This window comes from Rhineura floridana, chromosome 16, assembly GCF_030035675.1.
Source record: "Rhineura floridana isolate rRhiFlo1 chromosome 16, rRhiFlo1.hap2, whole genome shotgun sequence".
Lineage (NCBI taxonomy): Eukaryota > Metazoa > Chordata > Lepidosauria > Squamata > Rhineuridae > Rhineura > Rhineura floridana.
This window is the reverse complement of record NC_084495.1, coordinates 12,465,258-12,491,471: the sequence shown is the minus strand read 5'-3', so window position 1 is coordinate 12,491,471 and position 26,214 is coordinate 12,465,258. Positions and strand designations below refer to the sequence as shown.

The window sequence follows — 26,214 nt, the reverse complement described above, 5'->3', positions numbered from 1 at the left end:
TGGTGGGGTGCCCTTATACGTCAGTTGGCCCTCAGGCATGGGCTTACCTCAGGGGTGTTGTGCTTGATCCGGTTGGCAGGCCTTATCTCCCCACACTCCCTGAGGGCCAATTTTGACAGGTGGGTGGGGCTGCCCATCTGTCAATCACCTTGTGTCACAGTAACGTCAGGGACTTGCTTCTGCCCGTGCACTTTGAAATCAAATTGTGCAGGCAAAACCACAGCCTACAAAGTGCTGTCAATCAGCTGATTGCTGAGACTTCCGAAGCCCAGGGCACAATGCTTTGCAGACATCCTCAATCAGCTGATCAGCAGCCCCCGTCAGCCCAGTCCTGTCTGTGCCTGCCTCACGCCTGATATCATACGAAGGGCAGGTGGGCATAACTTGGACAAAAGGCCTTGTAACCCTGTTAGGGAGACATGGATGGCCTAATTAGGCCTGTGGGCTACAGGTTTCTCGCCACTAGCTTACTGGGGGTGGCACCATTTAAATTTCCCACAATGCCTAGAAGCAATGCTACAACGGAGGCACTGTGGAAAATTAAAATAGGAGCTGGCAGGCCCAGTCACCAGGTCCAGGATAGGACTCCAGGCTGATGTTGGGCCTGGCCTGTTGCCCTGGAAGGGAAATCTCTTAGCTCCTTTTGCTCGTTGTCCTCAATAAACACTTGCTGGAATCCAAAAAATCAACTCCAACTCTGGGCCAAGTTCAAGGCTCTGGTTTTGGTGTACAAAGCCCTATGCAGCTTAGGACCAGGATACCTGAAAGATGATCTCACCTCTTATATACAGTATCCAGTCAGTCTCTGCGCCCTGCAAGTGAGGGCCTCCTGCAGATACCATCTCATCAGGAGGTTCATTCCGTACAACAAAGGAAGATGACCTTTAGTGTTGTGGCACCAACACTTTGGAATTCCCTCCCCTTAAATTTCAGACAGGCACCATCTGTTCTATTTTTGATGCCTACTGAAGGCCTTCCTCTTTCAACAAGACTTTTAAGTAGGGACCTTATTCCAGTCTGCATCTGTGTTGGAATTGCTTTTTAATATATTTTCAAAGCTTTTTTTGGTTTAAAGATTTTTTAAAGAGGTTTTAATATATTTTAAAGTCTGTTTTTAAGATGTTTTAGAGTTTTTCTTTGCCACCCTGGGCTCCTACTGGGAGGAAGGGTGAGATATAAATAAATAAATAAATAAATAAATAAATAAACTCCCAGAGCTCCCCAGACCTACTCCAGGGGCTGCTCAAAAACAGCTTGCAGGGTGAGGGCTTACATTTCCGACGAGGCTTAAGGTCCCGGTACACCGGAGGTGGTTCCAGGTCTGTGGGGAGCTCGGGCAGTGGGCTGGAGAGCTTTTCAGTGCTGACAGCAGGAAGAGTGAAGGTAGCGGAGCCTGGACTCATGGGAATGTAGCCGTCGGGCATGCAGTCGGATCCCGGGATGGGCGGGGAGGCGCTGGGATGCATTGGCACGTAACTGTCCTCGGAGCTGTTCGATGTGCAAGAGTACAGCGGGCTAAAGCGGCACGGCTTCAGAAACAAGGAGAGGGAATGTTGGTCAACAGGAGGCTCCAGATAGGAAGACAGGGGCCAAGGGCCGGACCTTTCCATGTATTCAGGCCCCCTCCCACTTGTCCCTGCTTTCTCCAAGATTCTCTCAGGCTCAGCCTTCCAACTGGCTTGGAGTCCTGTATCTGGGTGGGGAACCGCACCCATCCAGGCCTCTCTTATGGGACCCTTGGGACTCTGCCCAGGCCGCTCCCCTCACTGGCCTTGTTTCACACTCTCCTTGTTTTTGCCTGGCTGGAATATGTCCTTGTTCAGATTTGGGCTCCTTTGGGAGGAAGGATGGGATATACATTTAATTAATAATACTAGGGGCTTCCACCCCCATCATGTTCTGCGCACCAACCACAGCACCTAACCCCAGGAACCCCAAGCACCCCCTAGCCACCACCCCCTCACCAAACCCCCCAGTGCCTTCAGGCATTGGTGAGCGGCAACCATCGTCAGCACACTAATGCTCCTCAGGCGGTCGCCTCACCTGCCTGCCTGGCCTGTTTCTCCACAGCTCGCCCAGGCCACCACTGCCACCCCATGACCTCACCTAGCCCAGCCCCCCACCGCCTCACCTGTCTGCCTCCCCCACTTGCCGGCCTGCCACTGCCATGACCCCACAGCGTTTAGAAGGCTGTTGTCATGTGAGTACAGCGCAAGGGCAGCCTAAAAAAAAATTACATGTATGGAAATGATAATAATAAAAGCAGATACTCTACCATTGAATTATGGCCCTTTCCCTTATACCTGAAATGTGGAATTATTATTAGTATTATTATAATTATTATTATAATTATAATTATTATCAGCAGCAGCAGCAGCATTGGCTGGTTTTGAATGTGGATTTTCTATTGCATTTCTCATATTGATTCCTTATTGTTGGGTTTTGTAAACCGTTTAGTCATTTCTTTTGAAAGATGGAGTGGAATATAAATTAACTAAGAATGCTAAATATTATGGACAAATGAGACCTGCAACAAAATCTTGCAGCAGTGTGCCAGGCAGGCAGGCTTTCTTTCAGGATACTCCATTCCATTCCTCCTATCACAAAGAGCAGGTGCGGGTCCTATTCAGACTGTGACGAACGCTTAAAGTCCATTCCTCCCCAGGTCACAGTCCCAATCTGTATTCCTCCTGACCTACCGTCGAGATCCTTTTTAAAAAGAGCCAGCTACAAAAGGGCAAGCTATCTGACAAATGCGACTTCTAGGTTGGGCCTTAGAAACACGCAAACAGGCACCAATGGCAAAGGGAGAGAGAGGAGAAAATGGACCCGCCCACTTTGAGCAGTTGCTGTAGAATCAGTGTTGGACTAGGACCTGGGAGCCCCCAATTCAAATACCACTCCTGCCTCCCTGCAGGTCCTTCTTCCTTCTTTGCCGCAGGCAAACACCCGAACAGCTTGTAAAACTTACAGCTCCGGCCTGCTTAGCATCTAGAACAAGTAGGGTGTAGTGGTTAGAGTGTCAGACTAGGACCTGGGAGACCAGGGTTCAAATCCCCACCCCGCCATGAAGCTCCCTCAGCCTAACCTACCTCACAGGGTTGTTGTTAAGGATAAAATGGGGAGGGGAAGGATGCCACATATGTCACCTTAAGCTTCTTGGAGGAAGGGTGGGACAGTAACCTAATAAATAATAATCAGATATTGCTGAATTACAACTTTATGGAAGAAGGACCGTAGCTCAGTGGAAGAGCGTCTGCCTTGCATGCAGAAGGTCCCAGGTTCAATCCCTGGCATCTCCAGGCAGGGCTGGGAGAGAACCCTGACTCAAAATCCTGGAGAGCCGCTGCCAATCAGTGCAGACGGTACTGAGCTAGATCGACCAATGGTCTGACTCAATATAAGGCAGCTTGCTATATAGCGAGAAAAGTGAGTGCTTGTTGTTTTTATTGCTGCACTTTGGATTCATTTTCTCATTTGTATTTGAAGACTCTTTCATAGGGAAGAAAATCTCTTTGAAGGAGGATAAATACAAAGAAAAGAAAGAAAGAATCAGCCTTCCCTTCCTTTATGCATGTATACATGGCCACACCTATATATACACACACTGTTTCCATGCTTTCTCCCTCTCTCGTGACACCAGAACTCATGGGCATCCAAGGAAGCTGAATGTTGGAAGGTTCAGGACAGACAAAAGGAAGTGCTTCTTCAAGCAGGGCATAGTTACACTATGGAATTTGCTCCCACAGGAGGCAGCGATGGCCACCAACTCGGACAGCTTTCAAAAAGGGCAAGACAAATCCATGGAGGATAAGACTATCAGTGGCTGTTAACTAGGGATGGAAAGGTCTGTCAGTTGTGGTTCTCTCAGTTTCTCATTTTTCCGATGTTAAATTGAGTACATTTCTGCAGCAATCTGCGATTTTTTTTTTTAAATCCTCATGAAAATTGTCCACAATTTTAGTGCAAATTTCTCCAAATAAACACATTTTTGTAGGCAGCTGTGACCAAGGTACACATTTTTGCAAGCCATTTCTCATCACATCATGCCTTTTTGCATGTTATTTTGACTCATATATGCATTTTATGCACACTTTCCCCTAATACATGCATTTTTGTAAATGTTGTTTAGTTGGCAAACTGCATCACAAAATTCGGATCCGTTCGAATTTCAAAGGATGGCTGTGTTTCAGCTCTCATATTGTTTTGGAAAGTGCGAATTTGCTAAGCTCTGCTTGGAATGCAAACTGAGTCGAAATTCTCAGTATGCCTCTGGATACCAGTTGCTGGAAACCGCAGGAGGGGAGAGTGCTCTTGAGCTCAGGTGCATCTTGCAGGCTTCCCTTCGGCATCTGGTTGGCCACTGTGAGAACGGGATGCTGGACTATGGCTGCTGGATCAGGCCAGTGGCCCATCTAGTCCAGCATCCTGTTCTCACAGTGGCCAACCAGGTGCCTGGGGGAAGCCCGCAAGCAGGACCCAAGGACAAGAACACTCTCCCCTCCTGCGGCTTCCAGCAACTGGTATTCAGAAACGTACTGCCTCTGACTAGGGTAATGGGAGCTGTCATCCAACTACATCTGGGGATGCAAGGCTGAAGATCACTGCTGCAGATTTCTCTTAGATTTATGCAATAGAGTCTTTCTCTCTGTTATTATCTTTGAGTTGAATTTGGAGCATTCTGACTGTGCCATCCCAGGCAGTAGGATGCAGCCCTTGTGTCCCTTCCTCAGTGTTTCTCTACATGGTCCTCAGTCTCAGCTCCATTGCATCTAAGTCTGCAATGTGAAATGAATCCCTTTCTTTCCCCTGCCCTGCCCCATTTATTCCAGCCCGATCCAAAGTCCCCAGGTCTGCAAATATCCCAAAGTCTACATTTTGCAATTGGTATACATGAGCCAAAACAAGTGTGTTAAGGCAAATGTTTCCAGATTGGGTTTTAGTGTATCTATTAATAGGCGCATTATTGCCATACAGTATTTGAGGATTATTATTTGGCACCATAGTTTAGTGGGCTTTTCTGTTTATATGAAATGTGAGATGGTGAATTAACTTTCATTAACTTGATTTATTAATTTGTTTGTGGTTTGTTTGGGTGTCTTGGTTAAGGATATTCCCTTTTGTATCTCTGTGAGGTTTTCTCTTGGGGAAGAGCCATAATTCAGGGGAAGAGCACCTGCTTTGAAAGGTCAATCCCTGGCATCACCAGATAGTGTTGGGAAAGCCCCCTATACAAAACCGTGGAGACCCATTGTCACTCTACTCAGAAATAAGGCCCATCTGGGTCAAAGGGGCTTACTCCCAGATATGTAGGTACAGAACTACAGACCGAAAGTGTGAAAAAAATGATTATTATTTTTTATTTATTGGGTTGGACAGCCATTTTTTATACTGATTTGCTGATATAGGCTGGTTACTTTCTTTTTAACATTCCCTTCTAAAACGATGCTAAATGATGTGTCTGTGTTTGGGATGTGTGGACAAGATAGCACTTACCAAATTCAAGCTAAGCCTCTTATCCCTGCGCCTTAAGGAATTTCCTTCCATGTCAGCTGCAAAAGAAAAACAAACAAACTCTTAACAGTTTAAGAAATTGTTTAACAAAAAGGCGGAAATTCTTGGAGGACACAATGAGAGCCAGTGTGGTGTTGTGGCTAGAGCGTTGGACTAGTACCTGGAGACCAGGGTTCAAATCCCCACCCAGCCATGAAGCTTGCTAGGTTATCTTGGGCCAGTCACCATCTTTCAACCTAACCTACCTCACAGGGTTGTTGTGATGATAAGGAGAGGGGAAGAGCCATATACAACACCTTCAGCTGCTTAGAGGAAAGGTAAGTGCAATAACAAATAAAAATAAATACAATCCTAGCCTGTCATGCAACTTGCAGGTAATTAATTCTATTTTTGTCAAACATGCCAGAGTTAAGTGGAAACTATGCCAGAAGTGGACACAAAGCTTGATTTCACATTAGCAGTGCAAATCTGATTCAGATATGTTATTGAGCTCATTATTATTATTATTATTATTATTATTATTATTATTATTTGTCATCGTCGTCGTCGTAGTAGTACTAGTATTTGAATAGTTGCTGGCTACACAGAAAAAGGTCTCAAAATTTGATGGAGTTTAAGGCATAACCCATAATCAGCAACAGCCAACAACAAATGTCATCTTAGTCCTTCAAATGCTGTGAAAAGAGGTATGCTTTCATCTGGCACAAAAAAGATGTTAGTGAAAAACCTTCATTTTAGCAGCACCTTGCAAGGTGCTTCGAAGCTGACTTTGGGACCTCAAAGCACCTTCCACCTGATGTTGCGGGCCACTGGCTTGCAAGGCTAATCCTGATAAGGATCTGGTTTGTGGAGCTGAAAAGGTTACCCTCCCTTGTTTGGGAGGCAGGGTCACATGACCCCTTCCGTGTCCTGGAAGAAGATATGGAAGGGCTTATAAGGATGCATGGGCAATTCTCACTCCCTGCCACGGTCCTCCAAAGTGTGTTCAAACTACATGAGAGGAGTTCTACTCACATACCAGCATATGGATGGACAGTTCTTCCATGTGAGAAAGGACCATGGCCGGCTCCAGACATGCCGGGGCCTTTGGGCACACACACACATGCGTGCACGCGCCTACCTGTCTCTTGCAGGGAGGGAGCTTCTTCCTCCCGCCCGTTCGCTGGCTTCGTCTCTCCTGTCCTTTGCGGCTCCGTGGGCTGCTACGCATGTGCATTGCTGTCATTAATCAAGATAGCGCCGGAGGCTTCAGCCCCTTAGGGAAACCTCGGCCACCATCTTGGTTAATGGCAGTCCTGTGCGCGCAAGCCCATGCAGCCTCAAAAGACAGGAGAGGCGGGCGGGCGGAAGAAGCTCCCTCTCACATGCCGCAGACCACAGAAAAGGAGTGCTACTCCTCCCTCGTCCCACTGAGAGGCCCCTCAGGGGCCTCAGGGGCTCCAGGGGCCCTTGGCTAGGGCCCAATCTGGCCGCCCTTTGCGACTGGCCCTGGAAAGGACCCTGGTGCCCTGCACACTGATGGATCCATAGACATTCACTGCAGTAACTGGGGCCAGAGGGTAGCAAGGCTGGGTATTTGCCTAGGCCTGAAGAGCAAGAGGGGCCCCACTGTACTCACAATGCTACCAATTCCACTTTATACAATGTATCCAAGAAGATCATATACAGCCAAGGAAAATTTGGCTACCAGCTACCGGGCTAAGTTCAAGGTTCTAGTTTTGGTGTACAAAGCCCTATACAGCTTGGGACCAGGATACCTGAAAGACCGTCTTACCCCTTATATACCCAGTCGATCAGTGCGCTCTGCAGGGGAGCGCTGTGATGTTCCTGCTTATATTGTAAATATGGTAAGTGCTGGTTAAATAGAAGATATATGGTAAGTGGAGTGAAAGAGGAGGGGGAGTACATGAGTAGTAGAATGCTGGATGATTGGCTGAGCGTTTGAATGGCTGGGAGTATAAATGGAAGAATGACAGTTGAATCTGTGAGGTGGATGGTGAAGGTTTGGTGGTGAATTGAGGTGGTGGCTGTGAGGTGGTGTTTGGAGGTTGGTGTTGTGGTTGAGAGTGAGTCGGAGTTCTGAGGCAATTCATAAGAAGTCAAGTACATAACAGAATATAGATGAAACCATACGCTTGTGAAACATTCCTTAAGTAATCTTGTTATTTCTAATTCTTAATAAATATTTCTTGGTTAAATAAAAGCCTGATTCCTTCAGCTGGGATACACATACCAGGGGGAATAGCAAAGTAACCAAGGCTGAACAGTTTGTATCGAATGGTGGCAGCGGTGGATCGGAAGATATTGTATCCAGTACCACAGAGAAACCCAGGGCTGTAAGCTTCCGTGCAAGAGGCTGCAGGGGGGGGTGGGAATTACCTATACCCATAGACACAAGGTATCGAGATAGCCTGGCAGAGACTAAGGCACAGTCTAAAGGTTATAAGAGATACAGAGTGTTGGGTAGTAAGGCCTAGCAGGGGGATCTTCTGAGAACTGTGCTAGAGCTGTAAAGGGTAAGAAGAAAACCTGACGTTCCTGTCTGCTGGTAGCCACAAGTGAGAGCTTCACAGGTGGTGCCAAGGAAGGACGTCACAAGCGCCTCCTGCAGATACCATCTTATCAGGAGGTTTGGTCTGTCCAATATAGGAAACGGACCTTTAGTGTGGCGGCACCTACCCTGTGGAATTCCCTCCCCTTAAATATTAGGCAGGTGCCATCTCCGCTATCTTTTCGGCACCTTTTGAAGACTTTCCTCTTCCAACAAGCCTTTTAAGTTGAGACCTATCCCAGTCTGCATCTGTTAGAATTGCTTTTCATATATCTTTTATTATCTTCAACCCTTTTTTTAAAAAAAGATGTTTTAAAGTTTTTTTTTAATGTTTTTACCGTTGTTTTGTTTTAATGTATTTTAAGGTCTTTTTATGATGTTTTAAAGTGTTTTTAGTGTTTCTGTTTGCCGCCCTGGGCTCCTGCTGGAAGGAAGGGCAGGGTATAAATAAAATAATAAATAAATAAAATAATTCTCAAGTTTGCATGTCTGGCTGTTCCTGGTTAGAGTGGCCGACTGGGGGATGCTGTGCCTGCAGGACCCTAAAATCCTGGTACCAACCCAATCAGAGTTGTGATGTTTAGTTAACAAATGAGCTGAACAGCAAATAAATTAATTTATCCTCCCTCTCCCATGCACTGAGTTTGGATTGGACTTAGACAAAAATAAACAGTCATGGTTGACCCTTCCTCTCCTCATCTGGAAAAGTGTATGCTGAATGTGTGCATGTTTACGTCTTAAGTAGCCCACACCCTTTGAGCGAGTCTGCTTCCCAGGCAACTCGGGGCTGTTAGTGAGAATAACATTTCCAGGGATGATGGGTGTTTCTCTTAAAAGTTCCAAGAACTGCCCAGGACACTGATAAAAGGAGCTGGTAGAACTATTCTTAAGCATTTGAGAGTCAAGAAAATGATCTGAAGGCGTTACAGAGTGCCTTGATTCAAGACGGAAAGATGAGATACAAATTGGTTAATAACAAATTGGTTAATAAATAAAACAGGTTCAGTATAATGCAAAGTGCTTAGAGAGGTATTAAAAAACAAACAGGAGTTGTAGGCACCCAGTGTGGAGGTCCCCACTTCCTCTAGCTGTCTAAACGCCAATAACAGACACACACTGCTTAAATGCTATTATGGTCCATTGTCTTTTCCAGCGTTTGCAAGCTCAGTGTCCTCTAGATGTTTTGGACTACAGCTCCCATCCATCACCACAGACTCCTCATCCCATCAATTCAGCTCTGGTTGTCTGTTCCTCCCCCCCCTTTTCTCCTCATTAAGCACCACATGTATATTCGTTAAACTGAACATTAATTTCCTGCCGTATTTAAAAGAAAAACACAATCCCATTTTTTAAACAGGTTGAAAACCTGCCCTGGAAAGGGAGTGGGGAGTGGCCTTGTAACATCCCAGGGAGCCAGCCAATCAAGGTGGCGCATGGCCAGCCACAGCTGCCATTTTATTTAATTTCAGCTGAGAGACTGATATCCCATCCTTCTATCAAATCCCCAGGGTACAGGGGTGCCCCCTCCCCACATTCCGCCGCGACCACCACAAGCAGCTGGATTGCTTATGCGGCAGCAGCTCTACCACGCCACAAAGCTCTGTGGGAGGGAAGTGGGGATTAGAATTGCAGCCTTAGGTCCCATCTGCACTATACATTTAAAGCAGTATCATACCACTTCAAACAGCCATGGCGTCCTCCTAAAAGAATCCTGGGAACTGTTGCTTGGTAAGAGTGTTGAGAGTTTTTAGGAGACCTCTATTCCCCCTATTGGGGAAGCTGTGACTGTTTGTAAAGTGGGATCATAGTGCTTTAAATATATAGCACAGATGGGGTCTTATGTCAGTATAGAAACTCCCCAGATTTTCTTTCACCATTCTGTTATATCAGGCAGTTCAGGTTACTTGCAGTGCTGGGCAATGCATAGCCTAGCTGCTATTAACCAATTTGATACTGACTGCCAATCTACCTGTTCTATTTCATTTTCTCTCCCCCTCCATCTCATTTGTATAGTTTCAACAGATTTCAACTTAATTCCGTGTTTACAAAAACACACCACAAAACATTCCCTGCATTTCCAGTGTTGTTAAATTGCTGGGGAGCTTTTTTTGTAGGAGGAGGAAAACAGGTAAGTTTGCCTGCGGAGGTTGATTAATTAATTGGAAAGGCAACGTACCACAGCCCAGTATCGTATTCTAATTGTGTGTAACCTGTGGTTGCTGGGTTTGTTTATAAACAGAGCCAGACTGGTGTAGTGGTCTCCTGTAGTGCAGGGGTTCCCAAACTGTGGCCCACAAGCTTCATTCAGGTGGTTCATTCAGATGGATTTGTGTTTGAAGCAGGGCTGTGGAGTCAGTATGTCAAACCTTCGACTCTGACTCTCCTATTTTTCTACTGTCCGACTCCGACTCCTTCATAAATGGCAAATGTATATTAATTTTTCTACTGTCTGACTCCGACTCTGACTCCTTCATAAATGGCAAATGTATATTAATGTATTAATATTAATACATTAATATTAATATTAATATTAAAATATTAATTTTATTTTGAAGTCGGAGTCAGTACATTTCTACCGACTCCGACTCCACCCAAAATTGCTTCCGGCTCCGACTCCACGACTCCGACTCCACAGCCCTGGTTTGAAGATGGCACATCCATCACACTGAACATTCATATTTATTTTTAATTGTATTTTTGTGGCTTCTTTCATTTCTTATCTATTGAATTGCAGTTTGAAAACATACGGCATCTAGCATGGTGCACTACAGTTGCTACAACAGGCAGAAAAGTTATTATGTGGTCCACCATGACCCTTGGCAATTTTCAAGTGGTCCATGGTGTGTGTGTGTGTGAGCTGGGGAACCACCGGGGCAATGGTTTGGGTGTAGAACAGCCTGACTCCAGGAGCCTCCCAGATGCTGCTAGACTCCAACTCCCCTCAGCCCCAGCCAGCGGCCAATGGTTGAGATGATGGGAATTGTAGACCAATAGCATCTTGTTCAGCTTGGTGCCCACCATGTAGAGACAATTATAATTAAGCAGTATATATATTGTTGAAATAAATATGTAAACAAACACCTGGAGGGTACCTGGTCGAGGGAGCCTGCTGTAGGACCAGGGCTCATGAAACCTGGCTCCAAATCTTCACTCATGAGTTATCTTGGAACAACCAGTATCTTTCAGCCTAGCCTACCTCACAAGGTTGTTATGAGGATAAATTTGGGGTGGGGGAACCATGTATGCTACCCTGAGCCTTGTGGAAGAGTAGTCTTCAACTTTTTCAGATCAGAGATCCACCTGTATACTAAACATGCAAGTGGGGAACCCATTTCCTTTTTTCTTACCATATATTTGTATGAGGTAATGCTGCTATTGTGACCCATCTTCAGCCATGACCTGGGTCCCAACTAGTGATGGGCAAATCTGTCAATTTCAGCTTCTCTCCACGTCTTATTTTGCCAACCTTAAGTTCAGTCTTCCACATTTTTGCATCAGTTCACAATTTTTTTAAAAAAATAAGTGCTTATGAAAATTCATCAGCATTTCAGCGTGAATTCCTCTCATCACACACACACTTGTAAGCAATCTTTCCAAACATGCACATTTCTGCAAAGCAGTTTCCCTAATATAAAGCATATTTTTTGTTATGTACTTTTCATCAACATATGCTTTTTTATGCACACTTGACCTTAGTATATGTACTTTTTGTATACATCACTCGGCTGGAGAAAGGCATTGCAAAATTCAGAGAAGTGCAATTGTTCATAGCGTTTCGGAAAAGAATGAGGTAGATTCAGCCTTTAAATGCCAACTGAATCAAATTTCTCCCTGCAATCCACCAGTTGAAGAACAATGCTATGGAGGAAAGAAATAATAATAAAATAATAATAATGAAATAATAAAAACTAGGAATTTCCAAGCTAGCCCACTGAGGCCAACTCTAACATACAGGGTAAAGGAAAATCCTTACCTCTCCAACTCCTCATGCTGTCCAAGCTAGACAAGGAGATTCTCCTTGGCACCAAGGCACCTTGAGCACAGGAGATCCCAACATGTCCATTCAGAAGGGCCCCACTGGACAGCTCTTCGGTCCGTTTGTCTGAGAAGTGGGTGGGCTTAGGAGGCCTTGGGGGTGGTGTATTGGCCAGAACGTTGTGTTCAGTAACCCCATAGGAAAGAGCGCTTGGGCTTTTATCAACTGCGAAGGTTGGTGTTAAGGGGGGTCCTGACAGCGGAGAGGAAGAGGAGAAATCGCTGGAAGGGGGCCCGCTCGAGTCCGTGTTCCTGAGAAGAACCCCGTAACTTGTTGGCTGGGGCATCTCTTGCAAAAGGCCGCCGGAAGGCTGTAGATAAAGTGAGGGCTGAGACGCCACAAAGTCAACAAAGACATCGTCTGATGATGTGTGCTCCAGGGATCGGTCGGAATTGGACCAGCTGTGGCACCTGGAAGGAAGAACATGAGTGCCATTTTTGTTGTTATTGGGCAGGGGCGGGGAATCTGTGGCCCTCCAGATGCAACTCCCATAGTCCCTGACTCTAAATTTAAAATGCAATCTTTTAACTTTTTAATGTTTGCTGTCCTGGGTTCCTCTGCGAGGAAGGACAGAATAGAAATTTGGCTGGAACTGATGTGAGCCGGGGTCCAACAACATGTGAATGGTCACAGGTTGGGGAAGACTGGCACGGCACTAGAGAGCTCTGACTTGGGGATGACAACCCCAAAACTCAGCATTTTACAATTTCATAGCTAGGTGGGCGATAGGGAGTTCTGGAAAGCGGAAACCCCTCCCTAGAGAGGAGCATCGAGCACCCTCACTATCTACTTTTCATTGTTTATTGAAAACACACCTCTTTACCCTTGGCCTTTGACATTAAGGTTCAAAGAGCAGCACAGGAGGTTTGAAAGCTAACAGCCCTGTGCTGCTGTTTAAACCTCCCCCCCCCAAAAAAAAGTGGCAGTCCAGGGATAGGAAGATAAGGATGTGGCCCACCAGCCAGAAAAGGCTGATGCAAATTATTTTGGGGTAACCCTGTGTCACCCCAAACTGAGATGCACTCAGCAATCCAAATTAGAGCAGCCTTCGTAAACTTAGTGGCTTCCAGATGTTGTGGACTTCAACTCCCATCAGCCCTGCCAGAAGAGGCCACTAGGTTGGGGCAAGGCGGTATTAAGTGCGTTATGATGATACCTGACATGACTGAGCTTCCCGGTCTCACAGTTCGACAAGAAGAGATAATCAGGAAGGAAGACAGACTCTGACTCGCTTGCCGTCTCCTCAGCGGCAGAAGTGTCCGCAGCGGCCTGATCAGCCAAAAAAGAGGGGTCTCCAATCCTCAAGGCATGGGCAGACGCGGCTGGCGAAGGTTGCGGGGAGGCGGTCGTGTGAGAGAGGCTGTCTCCTGAATCTGCAATGAAGCAAAGCAAAGCAAAGTTTATGACTTGACGGTACTCTTTGGGAACTATTTTGGCCCTGATCCTGAAAAGACCCGATTCTTTTGAAGGGATACAGTGGGGATTTGTGGCTTATGTGCGATTCTTCATTGTTTACCATCCATCTGTTTGGAGCTGTTGGAACAAAGAGCAAATCGACAGCACTGAGAAGTATGAGGTCAGCGTTGGAAGGATGCCTATCCGTTCAGGCCAAAAGTGGGTTGAAACAATCAGTACCGGGGTGTATCTGTGTTTGTGTTGTTTTCTTTAGGGCCAACATTGAAAAAGAGTTTATAAATAATCTCCGCTGACTTAAAAAGAAAACTTCTTTAAAGGACATGTTTCAGTGGCATTTGACTCCTTTTACAATCAACCCATGCCCTCTATGGTCATAGCATTTGGAAAACCATGCAGAATCTCTACACATTTTTATTCATTCATTCATACATTATATTTCACCTTTCCACCCAGAGGAGCCCAGGGTGGCAAACACGCAAATGATAAAACAATAAAACATCTAAAAACAATTCCAATACAGATGCAGGCTGGGAAAGATCTGTGCTTAAAAGGCTTTTCTGGGATGTGCCCTATGGTGCTGGACTACGACCTGGGAGGCCAGGGTTTGAATCCCCACATAGCCATGAAGCTCACTGGGTGACCTTGGGCCGGTCACTGCCTCTCAGCCTCATGAAAACCCTATTCATAGGTTGCCATAAGTCGGAATCGACTTGAAGACAGCACATTTACATTTTACTTATAATACAAGCTTTCTGGTGTTTGTTATTATCTCTGGCAATTCTATTATGTTACCTGCAGGACTGTAATGACATGGAGTTTGGACTGATGGGGATTTCATTAATGCCAAAAAGAGATTATAGTGAACAGCTAGAAGAAAAGCAGTGGTCACATCCCTTTTAGGCTAGTGATTAAGAATATGGCATATTGTTAATATATCAATGTTGATCTATTATACGAGGAACAGTACTGAAGGGCACCTGGATAAGTTTAATGAGAAATGGATATTGTTTGCACTGTTTCAGTGGGTATGTTTCAGAACTTCAGCTGAACTGTCAGAGACTCCATTTTGCATTTCATCACGGTGTAAGAACATAAGAAGAACCTGCTGGATCAAGCCAATGGCCCATTGAGTCCAGCATCCTGTTCTCACAGTGGCCAACCACAACAAACAAGCCCACAAACAAGACCTGAGTGCAAGTGCACTCCATCCTCCTGTGGTTTCCAGCCACTGGTATTTCAGAAGCATACTGCCTCCGACAGTGGAGGTAGTTGACTCCATGATACTTTTTTACTACTTCTGCTACTACTACTACGTCTTGTTTTTATGCCTCTGCACCCGTGTCCAGCTTGTCGCAGAGTGGCAAAATTGGGAATGGAGAGTCTTGAGTGAGCTTTTGTGTGTTTGAATCTTTGCTAAAGATTACACTTTCCCTGCAAATTAGTCAGAGAGAAACTTTAAGCTTCAAAATAAGAAACAACTACTTCATTCTGGAAGTACATACTTGATAGGAAAGAGTTCTACATCTAGCTAACTAGCTAAGTTGGAGATGCAAACACTAAGCCTAGTGTTTGCCCTCATGCTTGGAGGACAGGGAGAGACAAAGAGAAGATGTCTGCTCTCACTCTCAAGAGAAAGAAGAAGGAAGGAGACAAAGATGTGGTCAACATCCTAAGCATATCAGTCTAGCAGGAAGGGAGAGCAGGAGCAGGAGATCAAAGGATAGGTATTAGCCTAGTAATCAGGAGGTCTCCTCTCTAGCTACCCTTTTAAACCCCATGCAGCCTCAACCCACAAGTTGGAGCTGAACCACATATTCCAACACAAGTGAGGATAAGACTCCATTTATCTGATGACGTGGATGGTAACCTACAAAAACATTTGCAGTACTAAATCTGTTGAGCAATTGAGGCAGGGATGGGGGCCGAATGCAGCCCTCCAGGCCCTTCTATCTAGTCCTTGGGACTCTTCACAGGCCGCGTCCTTCACCAGCCCTGGTCTATACCCTTGTCAGGTGCTTATGCCTGGCTGGAATGCTTCCTAGAACTCTGCGAAGGCCTCTTGCTTACCCAGATGGAAGATAAAGAGAGAGAGAGAGAGTGTGTGTGTGTGTGCGTGCGTGCGCGCGCGAGCGAGCGAGTGAGCAGGATATTCAGACTTTTGTGTGGCTGGAATGCAGCCTCCTGGGCAGAGTTAAGAGTCGCACCCATTACTCTGCCACTTCTGCCTCTGGCCCCGCCTACCACTGGCATGTGGCCCTTCGAAGGTTCCCCACAAGGGAATGTGGCCCTCGGGCTGAAAAATAGGTTCGTCCTCCCTGCTTTAAAGCACGACAAGACTCTTTTTGCTGCAACAGACTAACATGGCTATCCCTTTGGAAAGGCTTCGGCAGTTCTAAAAATATCAGAAGCCCGATCCGCAGCAACTCCAAACAGGGCTTTCACCGTGGCTGCCCCTGTTCTGTGGAATAGCATCCCTGTTGAGATGCAAGAGGCGCCCACTATCTGTACTTTCCAGAAACAACTGAAGACATTTGTGTTTCGACAGGCTTTTCCAGCTGGATTCAGCCTTAGATGCTCATTTTGCATTGTTTTTAAACTTATCTTGGGGGGGGGGATTGTTCGGATTGATTTAAAAAATGTTTTAGCTGTTTTTGTTACATGCCTGTAAATTGCCTTGAGACATACATATAAACGGCAATTCATAAATTAAACCATCATCATCCCCATCAATTTTTCTCAATGCCATGAATTTGCTCTTTCTAAATACCTTCTGTAACTTGTTTAACTTTTTCTATTTTCCTAACAATTAAAAAAAAGTTATAAAAACGCCGTTCCTCACCTCCACCCGTGCTTACATTGAGAATAAACGGACAAATTCCACCAAGCCCCGATACGATCATTCCACCCCAACCGCTTTAATAGCAATCTGCAACCGTTATTTTTTAAAAAAAATAAATAAATGAATTTAAGAAGTCCCATTTTTGTTATGGACAAGCCACCAGGTGTTTACATTAAAGAGAAGCTCGACTTCCCTAACCCATAAACAATATCTGGGAAAGGAGGCCAAGATATTAAGCCAGATTTCCAAGAAGCAAAGTGTTTATACTGTGGGAAGACAAACTGTAGACTACAAAATGTACAGCCAAACACTTCCCCCCCCCAGGTGTTCTGTAAGGTCCTTTTCAAACCGTCTCAGAAACACTAAGGCTGTAAGATAAGCCAGCCTCTTCCAGTCTCCGTGTAGATAAATGGGCTTTAAAAGTTAAAGCAGGGGGAATGGGATGGGGAAAAAACACCATACTATCAACTCACAGGGAAGAACCATAGCTCAATGGCAGGAGGACCATAGCTCAGTGGTAGAGCAACTGCTTCACATGCAGAAGGTCCCAAATTCAACCCCTGGCATCTCCAGGTAGGGCTGGGAGGGACTCCCTGCCTGAAAATCCTGGAGAGCTACTGCCAGTCAGTGTAAACAATACTGAGCTAGATGGATCAATGGTCTGACTCAGTGTAAGGCAGCTTCCTATGTTTTATAAGGGGGGGGCACACCAACGTTTTGTACTAGGTAGCAAAATCAGATTGTCCTGCTTCAATATGACCAGTAGATGGCAGCATTTTTGTTCCGCAGCCAAATGATTTGGTCAAGACTGTTCTGTTCTCTCCAATATTGCTCTCTCCCAATATCTACTACCCACAAGGTGTGAACTTAAAGCCATTACAATATCTACATCCATTTCAATAAACACACACACACAAAGAAAACCCATGCATGCATTCACATTACTGTTACATTTAAAGCCTACACACTTTAGACAAGCCACTTATATATCTTACTGTTAAATGAGTCATGGACCAATTTGAAACGCAAAAGGCTTTTTAAACTCAGAGTTCAGCTGATGCATGAAAATGGTCCCTGCTGCTGCCGCCAGCAGACCTGCTGATTCCAGAAGGTTGCAACACTGACATTCCAAACTATCAGGGATGCTGCATGGAAGTGCCTCCTAGCCTGGCAATGACACTTAAGCAGTATACAATTTTTCTTTTTGTAAAAGTCAATAATGAGGGTGACAGACACACCTCACTGGGGAGGGCATTCCGTGTAGAGTGAGCCACCACTGAAAAGGCCCTGTCATGGGTGAACACCAACTGGGCAGCCCCCAGTGATGGCATCACCACCACCAAGGCCTCACCGGCCAATCGTAGGGTCCAAGCAGGGTTGAGTATGTGAAAAAATGCATGGCCCCAACTGGGGTGTAAGTCTTAGCCCTCTGGCTAAAATGCCCTCTGTTCTGCAGCAGGCCCCATCTTCCTGCCCTCATCCCAGGCCAAATCTGTCACGAAGGGCCAAATCTTCTGAGACAAGAACTCATACCACCAGACACCGGTGCAGTGAGTTGGACTATGAGCCCCAAGTGCCCCTCTCCCCCAACAGCCAGACGCTAGGGAGCTGGCACAGCAAACGGCAGTGCACTGTACCAGCTGATCCCTTCACTAAGGCTCCAGCTGCCCGCCACTTCAACCTGAATCATTTTCATCCCAGGGCAAGATGGAAGGCAAGCTCAGCCCATCAGACACCGCCTGTGGGGGCACGGGGTCAAGGAGCAAAGTGGAGCCACTAGGGGGCGGAGGGAGTGTCTTAATGCCTCTGTGCTTCTGAAGTGGTTTTTAAAGGAAGTGTGCTCTGCAGCCCCCCCTTTTTTTAATGCCGACAAGCCCATGCAGCTGTTTAAATTTTCTTGATTAGCCAATCATTTTAATGATTATTTTCGTAGAATCATAGAGTTGGAAGGAGCCTGTAAGGCCATCAAGTCCAACCCCCCGCTCAATGTAGGAATCCAGCTTAAAGCATCCCCGACAGGTGGCTGTCCAGCTGCCTCTTATTTCAGCAGCAATTGGGTTAATATTCCAGGCTTGATGACATCACAATATAAACAGAGCAGCCTGCCTTATCTCTCTATGTTCAAGAATACAAAACAAATTTGGTTCCCAGCATCAAAACAGTTAGTGGCGTCGTGAAGAAGCAGATTCGTCAAAATAAAATAGACCAAAAAGAGAATAGTCCCAGACAATATAACATTCCTCGGAATAGAAATCCCTCTTCTGTTTATATCTTTAGAATGCACTTCCAGGACAGCTTTTTGCAACAGAAACAGAGATAAGCTGTTAATTTCGTGAATAACAGAGAAGAGTTATAGCTCACCCAGAAGTACTTCAAAGCCGATCAATCTGACAAATCTCCTTTTGCTGCAACAATTTAAACCAAGTAAGAAAAATAATAGAAAGAAGGGTGCTTGCCTGTTAGTCGGTTTTCTCTTTGAAGAAAAGATAAACGTATCGCATTAAACAGATAGAGCAAAAGTTGGAAGTCCATCCGGCATTGTTGGCTGGACCTTTTCTCATAAATTAATGAAATCCAGTCCTCCCAACAAAAACAGGCTTTTGAGGTTGATCTCTACGTTTCTCCCTGCCCGGGAGAAATTTCATCAGTCAAAAAAAAAATGTTCTGACTGATTTATATCTGAATAAGCTTCTTTTGAGGCGGGAGCCCGTCCCAAAAGCAGGCACAAGCGAAGTCACCCTTCCCGGAAGTCGGCTGTCCAGCTGCCTCTTGAAGGCCTCCGGGGTTGGAGAGTCCACCCACCTGCTGAGGTATTTTGTATTGTTTTTACGGTGCTTTCTGTTTTATCATACCTGTATGCTTTGTTGTACACTGCCTGGATATTTTACACGAATGGTGTGTGTGTATGTGTTATCTGGGCTGCCTCTCTCAGTGACGCTGGAGTCTGATGTGGGCAAGTGGATTTGCTGCTTCTGGAAGTGTGATGCCATCTGTCCTTGCCCAGTAGTGTCTGCCAGTAATGTAGTAGCAAATTCAGAAGTGCAGGGTTCCTTCATGATAAACACACCCCTCCCCCTCCCTTGCTTGCTTGCTCTCCGTCATCATCTCCACTCTCCTTAGTCCTTCCCACTACGACAACCCTATTGCCTCCACTGTCACTACCTATGGTCCCCCATGTGTACCTGTATATTAACCCAAATATTACCAACCACCACCACCACAGGAACATAGGAAATTGCCCTATACTCAGTTAAACCATTGGGCTATGTAGCTTAGTATTGTCTACACTGACTGGCAGCGGCTCTCCTGGGCTTCATACAGGGGTCTCTCCCAGCCCTACCTGGAGATGCCAGGGATTGAACATGGGACCTTTTGCACACAAAGCAGATGCCCTACTACTAAACAACAGCTCATCCCCTGGGAGACCACCAATACATTCCCAGTAAATTTTTATCCAAAGGAAACCAATCCAAGGTAAGCACAACCCCTGGAAAGTCAAGGGGTTGTTCAAGAAAGTGGGGAGCACATAACAGTATGAATGACATCCCACTGCTGGGCATTTTGTGCATTGCAAGCTGGGTTGTTGTTTTTTTAGTGTAATTATGGTAGGGGGGAAAAGGAGAACATCAATTCAACATCTCTCTAATCTGTGGAGTGCTGTCTCCAGGTACTGGCCATTTGTGGAGTGCCAGCGGTAAGACAGATTTCATCCACCTGTCACAACTGTCCTGGAGTCCTCGTTGCTAGTGACAGGGTTTCTAATGGGCGGCCTGATTCTTGAAGAGAACCCACAGTGACATTCAGATGAAACAAGCAAAGCTGGAATCTAAATCTCTGGAGAGAACTTGGACTCAGCGGAATGAAGGTGTCTGCGGAAAGGAATAAACACTAAGCAGAGAACTACTAAGGCATTAGCCGACATCGGAAGCCCCCAATTTCCATAATTTATTGTAAAGCCACTTTGCATCTCTGAGGAAAGCAGGGTAGAAAAACTGAACTCCCCAAACTGAACTCTCCAGGTGCTTGGGATTACAATTCCCATCAGCCATGCTGGCTGGGGATGATGGGAGTTGTAGTCCAAAGGAGGATAGCATGCTGGCTGGGTGAGTTTGTAGCATTCTTACATTTTTTAAAAAAAATGTTACGCCTACTGTGCAATTCCTGTTTTGTTTTCTGCAACCAGCTCTGAACACAGGGGCATTTGTGGAAAACGCGGCATATAAACTGACAATGAAAACGACAAATGCTAGTTTGGGGGTTGCATTTAGAGGGGTGGGGGAGAGGAGATGGTTTGGATTTGCCTTCCTCGACCATTTGATACTTTCCAAATGTTTTAGACTACAACTGTCCCAGACAGATAAGAGTTGCCAGCTTGAGGAAGGCTGACTTGGACTATGATATGAAGGAAAGGGGTCACTGAAGGCACCTTGGGGATAACAGGTAAAAGAGGGTGGTGGCAGAGGGGATTTCCTGGGAGGGTTTAGGACAATATGAGTTCTAATTGCATCAGTTCCAGATTCCAAATAAGCATGGATTCGTGTAAATGGGCCCTCAAATAAACCTTGGATTTATTTAGTATGAGGGCCGTAGCTCAGTGGCAGAGCATCTGTTTTGCGTGCAGAAGGTCCCAGGTACAATCGCTGGCATCTCCAGGTAGGGCTGGGAGAGACCCCTCTGTGAAGCCCTGGAGAGCCGCTGCCAGTCAGTGTAGACAGTACTGCGCTAGACAGATCAATGGTCTGACTTGGGATAAGGCAACTTCCTATGTTCCTAATGCAGTTCAGAAAAAGATGACAAAATGCCCCCAGGATAAAGGGTAAGAGGCTGTGGGAGAAAGTTGATCTCCAAGGCTCAGAACTGTCAAGTCCCGATTTCTCCTGGGGCACCCTCTATGTCATTAGCAAATGCTCTTTGCGAGGGACAGCTAGCGAGAAGGCAAAAGTGTCCCTTTGGGCACTGCCAACATCTGAGGCCAGGCGGCAAGGACAGGAGCTGGTGGCCGCCTGCATATCTTCCTGAGAGCCTCGTAATAGAACTGAGGCCCATTAAAGGCTCAGGGCAGCATCTGCGGACAATAAATTATGTATGTCCATTTTCTGTGGGAGCCAAGAGGTTTCATGTTTGTTTTCTCTCTTTCTCTCTCCCCCCATCCCCTTCCCTCCTCCTCTTCCCAGCTCCCCAGTCATCTGCTTTCCCCATGAGAACAAAGTTTTATTTGAAAAATTAATGCTGTATAAGCTGTATCGCTAATTGGCAAAAGAGAAATCCTTGAAGCTAGGGATGGAAAGATCTGTCAGTTTCGGTTTCCTCCGTTCCTCACTTTTCTAATGGTAAATTCAGTTCTCTACATTTCTGCAGCAATCTGTGATTTTTTTTTTAAATCCTCTTTAAAATTCTCCACCATTTTAGTGCGAATTTCTCCAAATAAACACATTTTTGCAGGCAGTTTTGACAAAGGTACACATTTTTGCAGGCAGTTTTGACAAAGGTACACATTTTTGCAAGCCATTTCTCATCACATCATGCCTTTTTACATGTTATTTTGACTCATATATGCATTTTATGCACACTTTCCCCTAATATATGCATTTTTATAAATATTTAGTTGGTGAACTGCATCCTAAAATTCTGGGACTGCCTTCAAGTCAATTCCGAGTTATGGGCGACCCTATGAATAGGGTTTTCATGGTAAGTGGTATTCAGAGGAGGTTTACCATTGCCTTCCTCTGAGGCTGAAAGGCAATGACTGGCCGAAGGTCACCCAGTGAGCTTCATGGCTGTGTGGGGATTCGAACCCTAGTCTCCCAGGTCCAGCACTCCAACCATTACACCACACTGGCTCTCTAATAAATGCGAATTTCAAAGGATGGTTGTGTTTTGGTTCTCATGTTGTTTCAGAAAGTGTGAATTTGATAAATTCTGCTTGAAATTCGAACGGAATCAACATCCTCACCCATCCCTACTTGAAGCTCACGCCTATGACCAAAGAGCAAGATGGGAGAGGGCATGATCCAGAGACCAGGGGTCCTTCAAACACTTCTGGTTTCATCATGCGTAGGATGATCCTTGGAAGCTAACTGACTCAGACCACTGGTCTATCTCGCTTGTTACTGACTTACAGGGGTTGCCAACCTGGTGCCCACGGGTGCCAGTTCAGCCTCCTGTACCTTCTATGGTTCCTGCAAAAGTTCTCAAACGTATCCCCTCAAAAATCTATAATGCGTGAGATTAGAGTGGGGAGGGGTGGCTGCACCATTTTGTGTCTCTTTTCAACTTTTTCAGATGTGGCAGCCAATTTGTGTTATGTCACACCCACCCACGCACCAGCCATCTTGAGATTGGTGCCCATGGCACTCTCAACATCCCAAAATGTGGTCCAAAAAGGTCAGGGACCCGTGATCTACACTAACTGGCAGCGGCTCTCCAGGGTTTGGGGCAGGAGCCTCTTCCAGCCCTACCTAGAGATGCTGAGGATCACACCTGGCACCTTCTGCATGCAAAGCTTGTGCTCACCACTGAGCTACGACCTGTCTTCCCCTCTCCCAATCCTTTGGCAAAGCCTCGCAATCCCCACACCCAAGGTAACTAAACCTGAGTAAATAACTGCCATAAATGTGTATTCTTTCCAATTTTACTGCAGCCTCCATTTCTCTCCCCTTTTTGTGTTGTATCCTTGGTTTCCAATTTTAGGTTTTAAGTTCCTGAGGGAAGGGACTGATCCTCTTACACTTTGAAAAGAGCCATGGCCGCAATGGCACTACATAAAGAACGAAAGACAATGGAATAAAACTGATGCGCACCTGGACCTTCCAACACTCAGCTTCATTGGATGTCCACGAATTCTAGTGTTGCGAAAAAGGAAGAAAAAGCTTTTCTCTATCCAGTTTCTCCACGCAATGCATAATTTTATACACTTCTATCACGTCACCTCTTACTGAACTAAAACGACCCAAATGCTGCAACCTTTCTTCATAGGAAAGTTGCTTTCTGTCTCTGGCATAGTGTGATCAGAATTGTGCAAAATTGATCTAGAGGCTACTGCTAGATGCGCAAGGCTTCAGGGAAAGTGAAAATCAATGTTTTAAAATTAAAAAGATTGTATTTAAATTTTATTGTTAATGTCAGCTATATAAGTGTCTCTTAAAACACATACAAGAGAGCACACCTGACTTTATATATAAAAAAGTTTGTCAGGTCCCTGCCCCAAGGAGATTCCAATCTAAGAAAAATGTTATGCTCAGTAACATCTGGCCCTTGATCCTTGAAGGTTCCGGTCACAAAAGGCTGGGATTCAGGGTACATCCACGCAATACATTAAACACAGTATTATAGCATTTCAAACTGTCATGGCTTTCTCCAAAGGATCCTGGGAACTGTAGTCTGCTCAGGATGCGGAGAGTTGTTCGGAGACCCCGATTCCCCTCACAGAGCTACAATTCCCAGAGTTTCCTGAGAAGAGGAATTGACTGCTAAACCACTCCTGAGAATTTGTAAGAAACAAAGGTCAAGGACAGGAGAGAACAGGCTTGAAGGGCGGGCACACGTGTTCATGCATCCATGCGCAGAGCCAGTGAGGCATGACTAAGTTGAATTTCATAATCTTCCCAATTATAGCTCATGCTCTCAACCGCCATGGGATGGGGCTGTAGCTGAATGGTAGAGCATCTGCTTTGTATGTAGAAGGTTCTTGGTTCAATCCCTGGCATCTCTAGGTAGGGCTAGGAGAGACCCCTGCTTGGAACTCTAGTTAGCCACTGCCAGCCGTTGTGGACAATGCTGATGAGCTACATGGGCCGTTGGTTTGATTTGTTATCAAGCAGTTTTGTATGTTCCACAACTATATCAGCTTATCACATAAACTTAATACTCTAACAAGCCATCCCCTCAAGAAATAAATACACTAGGCTAAATGCATTTGACATGAAGCTGTGTCCTCAAAATCTAAAAGGAAATTAAAGTGGTATGTAGATTTGGTATGATCTGATGATAATGTCAGAAAATTGGCTTTTAGATTCTTCTTTTTTTTTAGGGCATTGAACCATTTCTCATAACCACAAAGCCATCTGCAAGATGATTCATCCCCAGACATGCGGCATAAAAAAAAAGTGCATGGTGCAAATCTCTTCATTATTTTAATTGGAAAATGTGCCTATTTAAAGCAGTCCTTCCTCGAGCTCGTGCTTTCCAGATGCTTTGAACTGGGGCTGCTGAGAACTGTAGTCCAAAATATCTGGAATGCACCAGGTTAAGGAAGGCTGTTTTAAAACCATACACTCTTTCGAGATTTGGGTGCTTCTCCGCAATGCAGAAAGAATCAGGAGATGTTTTAAAAGTGGCTTTGGTTGAGGAAACTTTTATAAACACGTTCCCCTTCATAATTATGCAAATGTTTCCAAACGGTAACAGACCTTTTCCGATCATACCGTGGTCTGAGCAAGATCTTAACGGTGACACACGTCTTAAAGAATTTGATCCGGCCTTTTCATTCCTACCTGTTCCGTCTTCCAAATGTCCAAAGTTGCAGATCTGGGTGATGTGATGTACCCATGCCTGCATTTCCTCCTCCGATTTGGCCACCAGGTAGAAGCTGCGGTAAGTCGTTTTCACAATGAAGACAAAGTTCTTCTGGAATTCCTTCTTGATGAAGCTTGACCCCGAGTGCTTTACTACCTCGCATTCGTTAAGGTCTATCGCCCGTATGGGCTTCTTGGAGTGGCTGTTTCTGTAGTACTCCAGGACATCAGGGTTTCCACTCATTCGGCCTTGGCGCAACACAAACCATCGCTTTCGCCAAGCCTGAGAAAACAGTGAGAGAAACTTTATCGGTGGTAAACAGTGATGTGGGTTTTTCTGTAAAATTTTAAATGGGAACATTTTCTAGGGAAAACATTCCTATGCAGATTAGGGAAATGTGCAGAAAGCAACTGGGATCAGAAAAGGTTCAGCTGCATTGGAAATGTTTCCGATGTTGTACAGCAGGTGTGGGGAACCTTTGGCCCTCCAGAACTATAACTCCCATCAGCCCCTGCAAGCAGGGCCAGTGGCCTGAGAAGATGGGAGTTGGAGTTCAGCAACATCTGGAGGACCAAAGGTTCCTCCTGTCCTATAGGTGGGGAACCTCAGCGGGCAAGCGTGAAAGAAAATTGCCATTTGGTACCCAGATCCCAAGATAAGCAACAACACTTGGAATTGTCCTTGGAAATGGACCGTCAGTTAAGGACAAAAGAGAAATGCATCTTATGTTGGTCCTGGTTATTTCTTTCTTTCAAACTCATCTACCATGACTTTCCATAAAATGTTCAAAGTAGCTAGTAATATTGAATGAAAAACAATTCACTAATAGGCAAAAAACCTTGCAGTTTAGAATGTACCTATTCCCCCTTCAGGTGTGGCTCACGGAAACGCATTGTTCTGGTGACTAGTGTGTTTACAGCTGAAGAGTCTCCATTGATGATCTTAGTAGGGAGGCTGGCTTGCTGCTTTACAAGTGAGCAGGGAGTTAGCAGCTTAGCTCGCCACCCAAAAATTGAGAGCGGCCTTTGCCAAAGAATCCCTGCTCGATATAGCTAATTGATGTTTCTTATTATGTTATGAATATCTGCATTAATATAGCTAATTGTTGTCTCTCTTATACTATTTAATATGTGCGTAAGGCCTATGGCTAAAAGTCACAATAAAGATACTACTACTACTACTTTGTAAACTTTGTACAAAGAAATCAGGATGAATGATCAATAAACAGGTTGTCTGAAAGTCACCCTTGTTTGCAAAAGCTTCCATTCCCCGTTTGTCAAGGGGTGATCCTCAATCCTTACAGGCGATCAAGAGAAGGGGCTTTCCGCAAGCCTAAATTTATTT

At 45.3% G+C, this 26,214-nt stretch overlaps 1 protein-coding gene across 13 annotated transcripts in view; it reads right to left on the bottom strand.

The window, feature by feature from the left end:
- Nucleotides 1-26,214, bottom strand: part of GAB3 (GRB2 associated binding protein 3) — a 128,027-nt gene that overhangs the window by 32,238 nt on the left and 69,575 nt on the right. For all 13 annotated transcript variants that reach the window (XR_009759334.1, XM_061599081.1, XM_061599088.1 and 10 more), the window contains 5 exons: nt 24,849-25,152; nt 13,258-13,474; nt 12,039-12,511; nt 5,497-5,552; nt 1,274-1,529 (listed from right to left, as the gene is read on the bottom strand). Coding sequence is in view for 12 of the 13 variants with exons in the window: in XM_061599081.1 (XP_061455065.1) it covers nt 1,274-1,529; nt 5,497-5,552; nt 12,039-12,511; nt 13,258-13,474; nt 24,849-25,152 (1,306 nt within the window). In the remaining variant the exon portion in view is untranslated. The remainder of the gene's footprint in view (nt 1-1,273; nt 1,530-5,496; nt 5,553-12,038; nt 12,512-13,257; nt 13,475-24,848; nt 25,153-26,214) is intronic.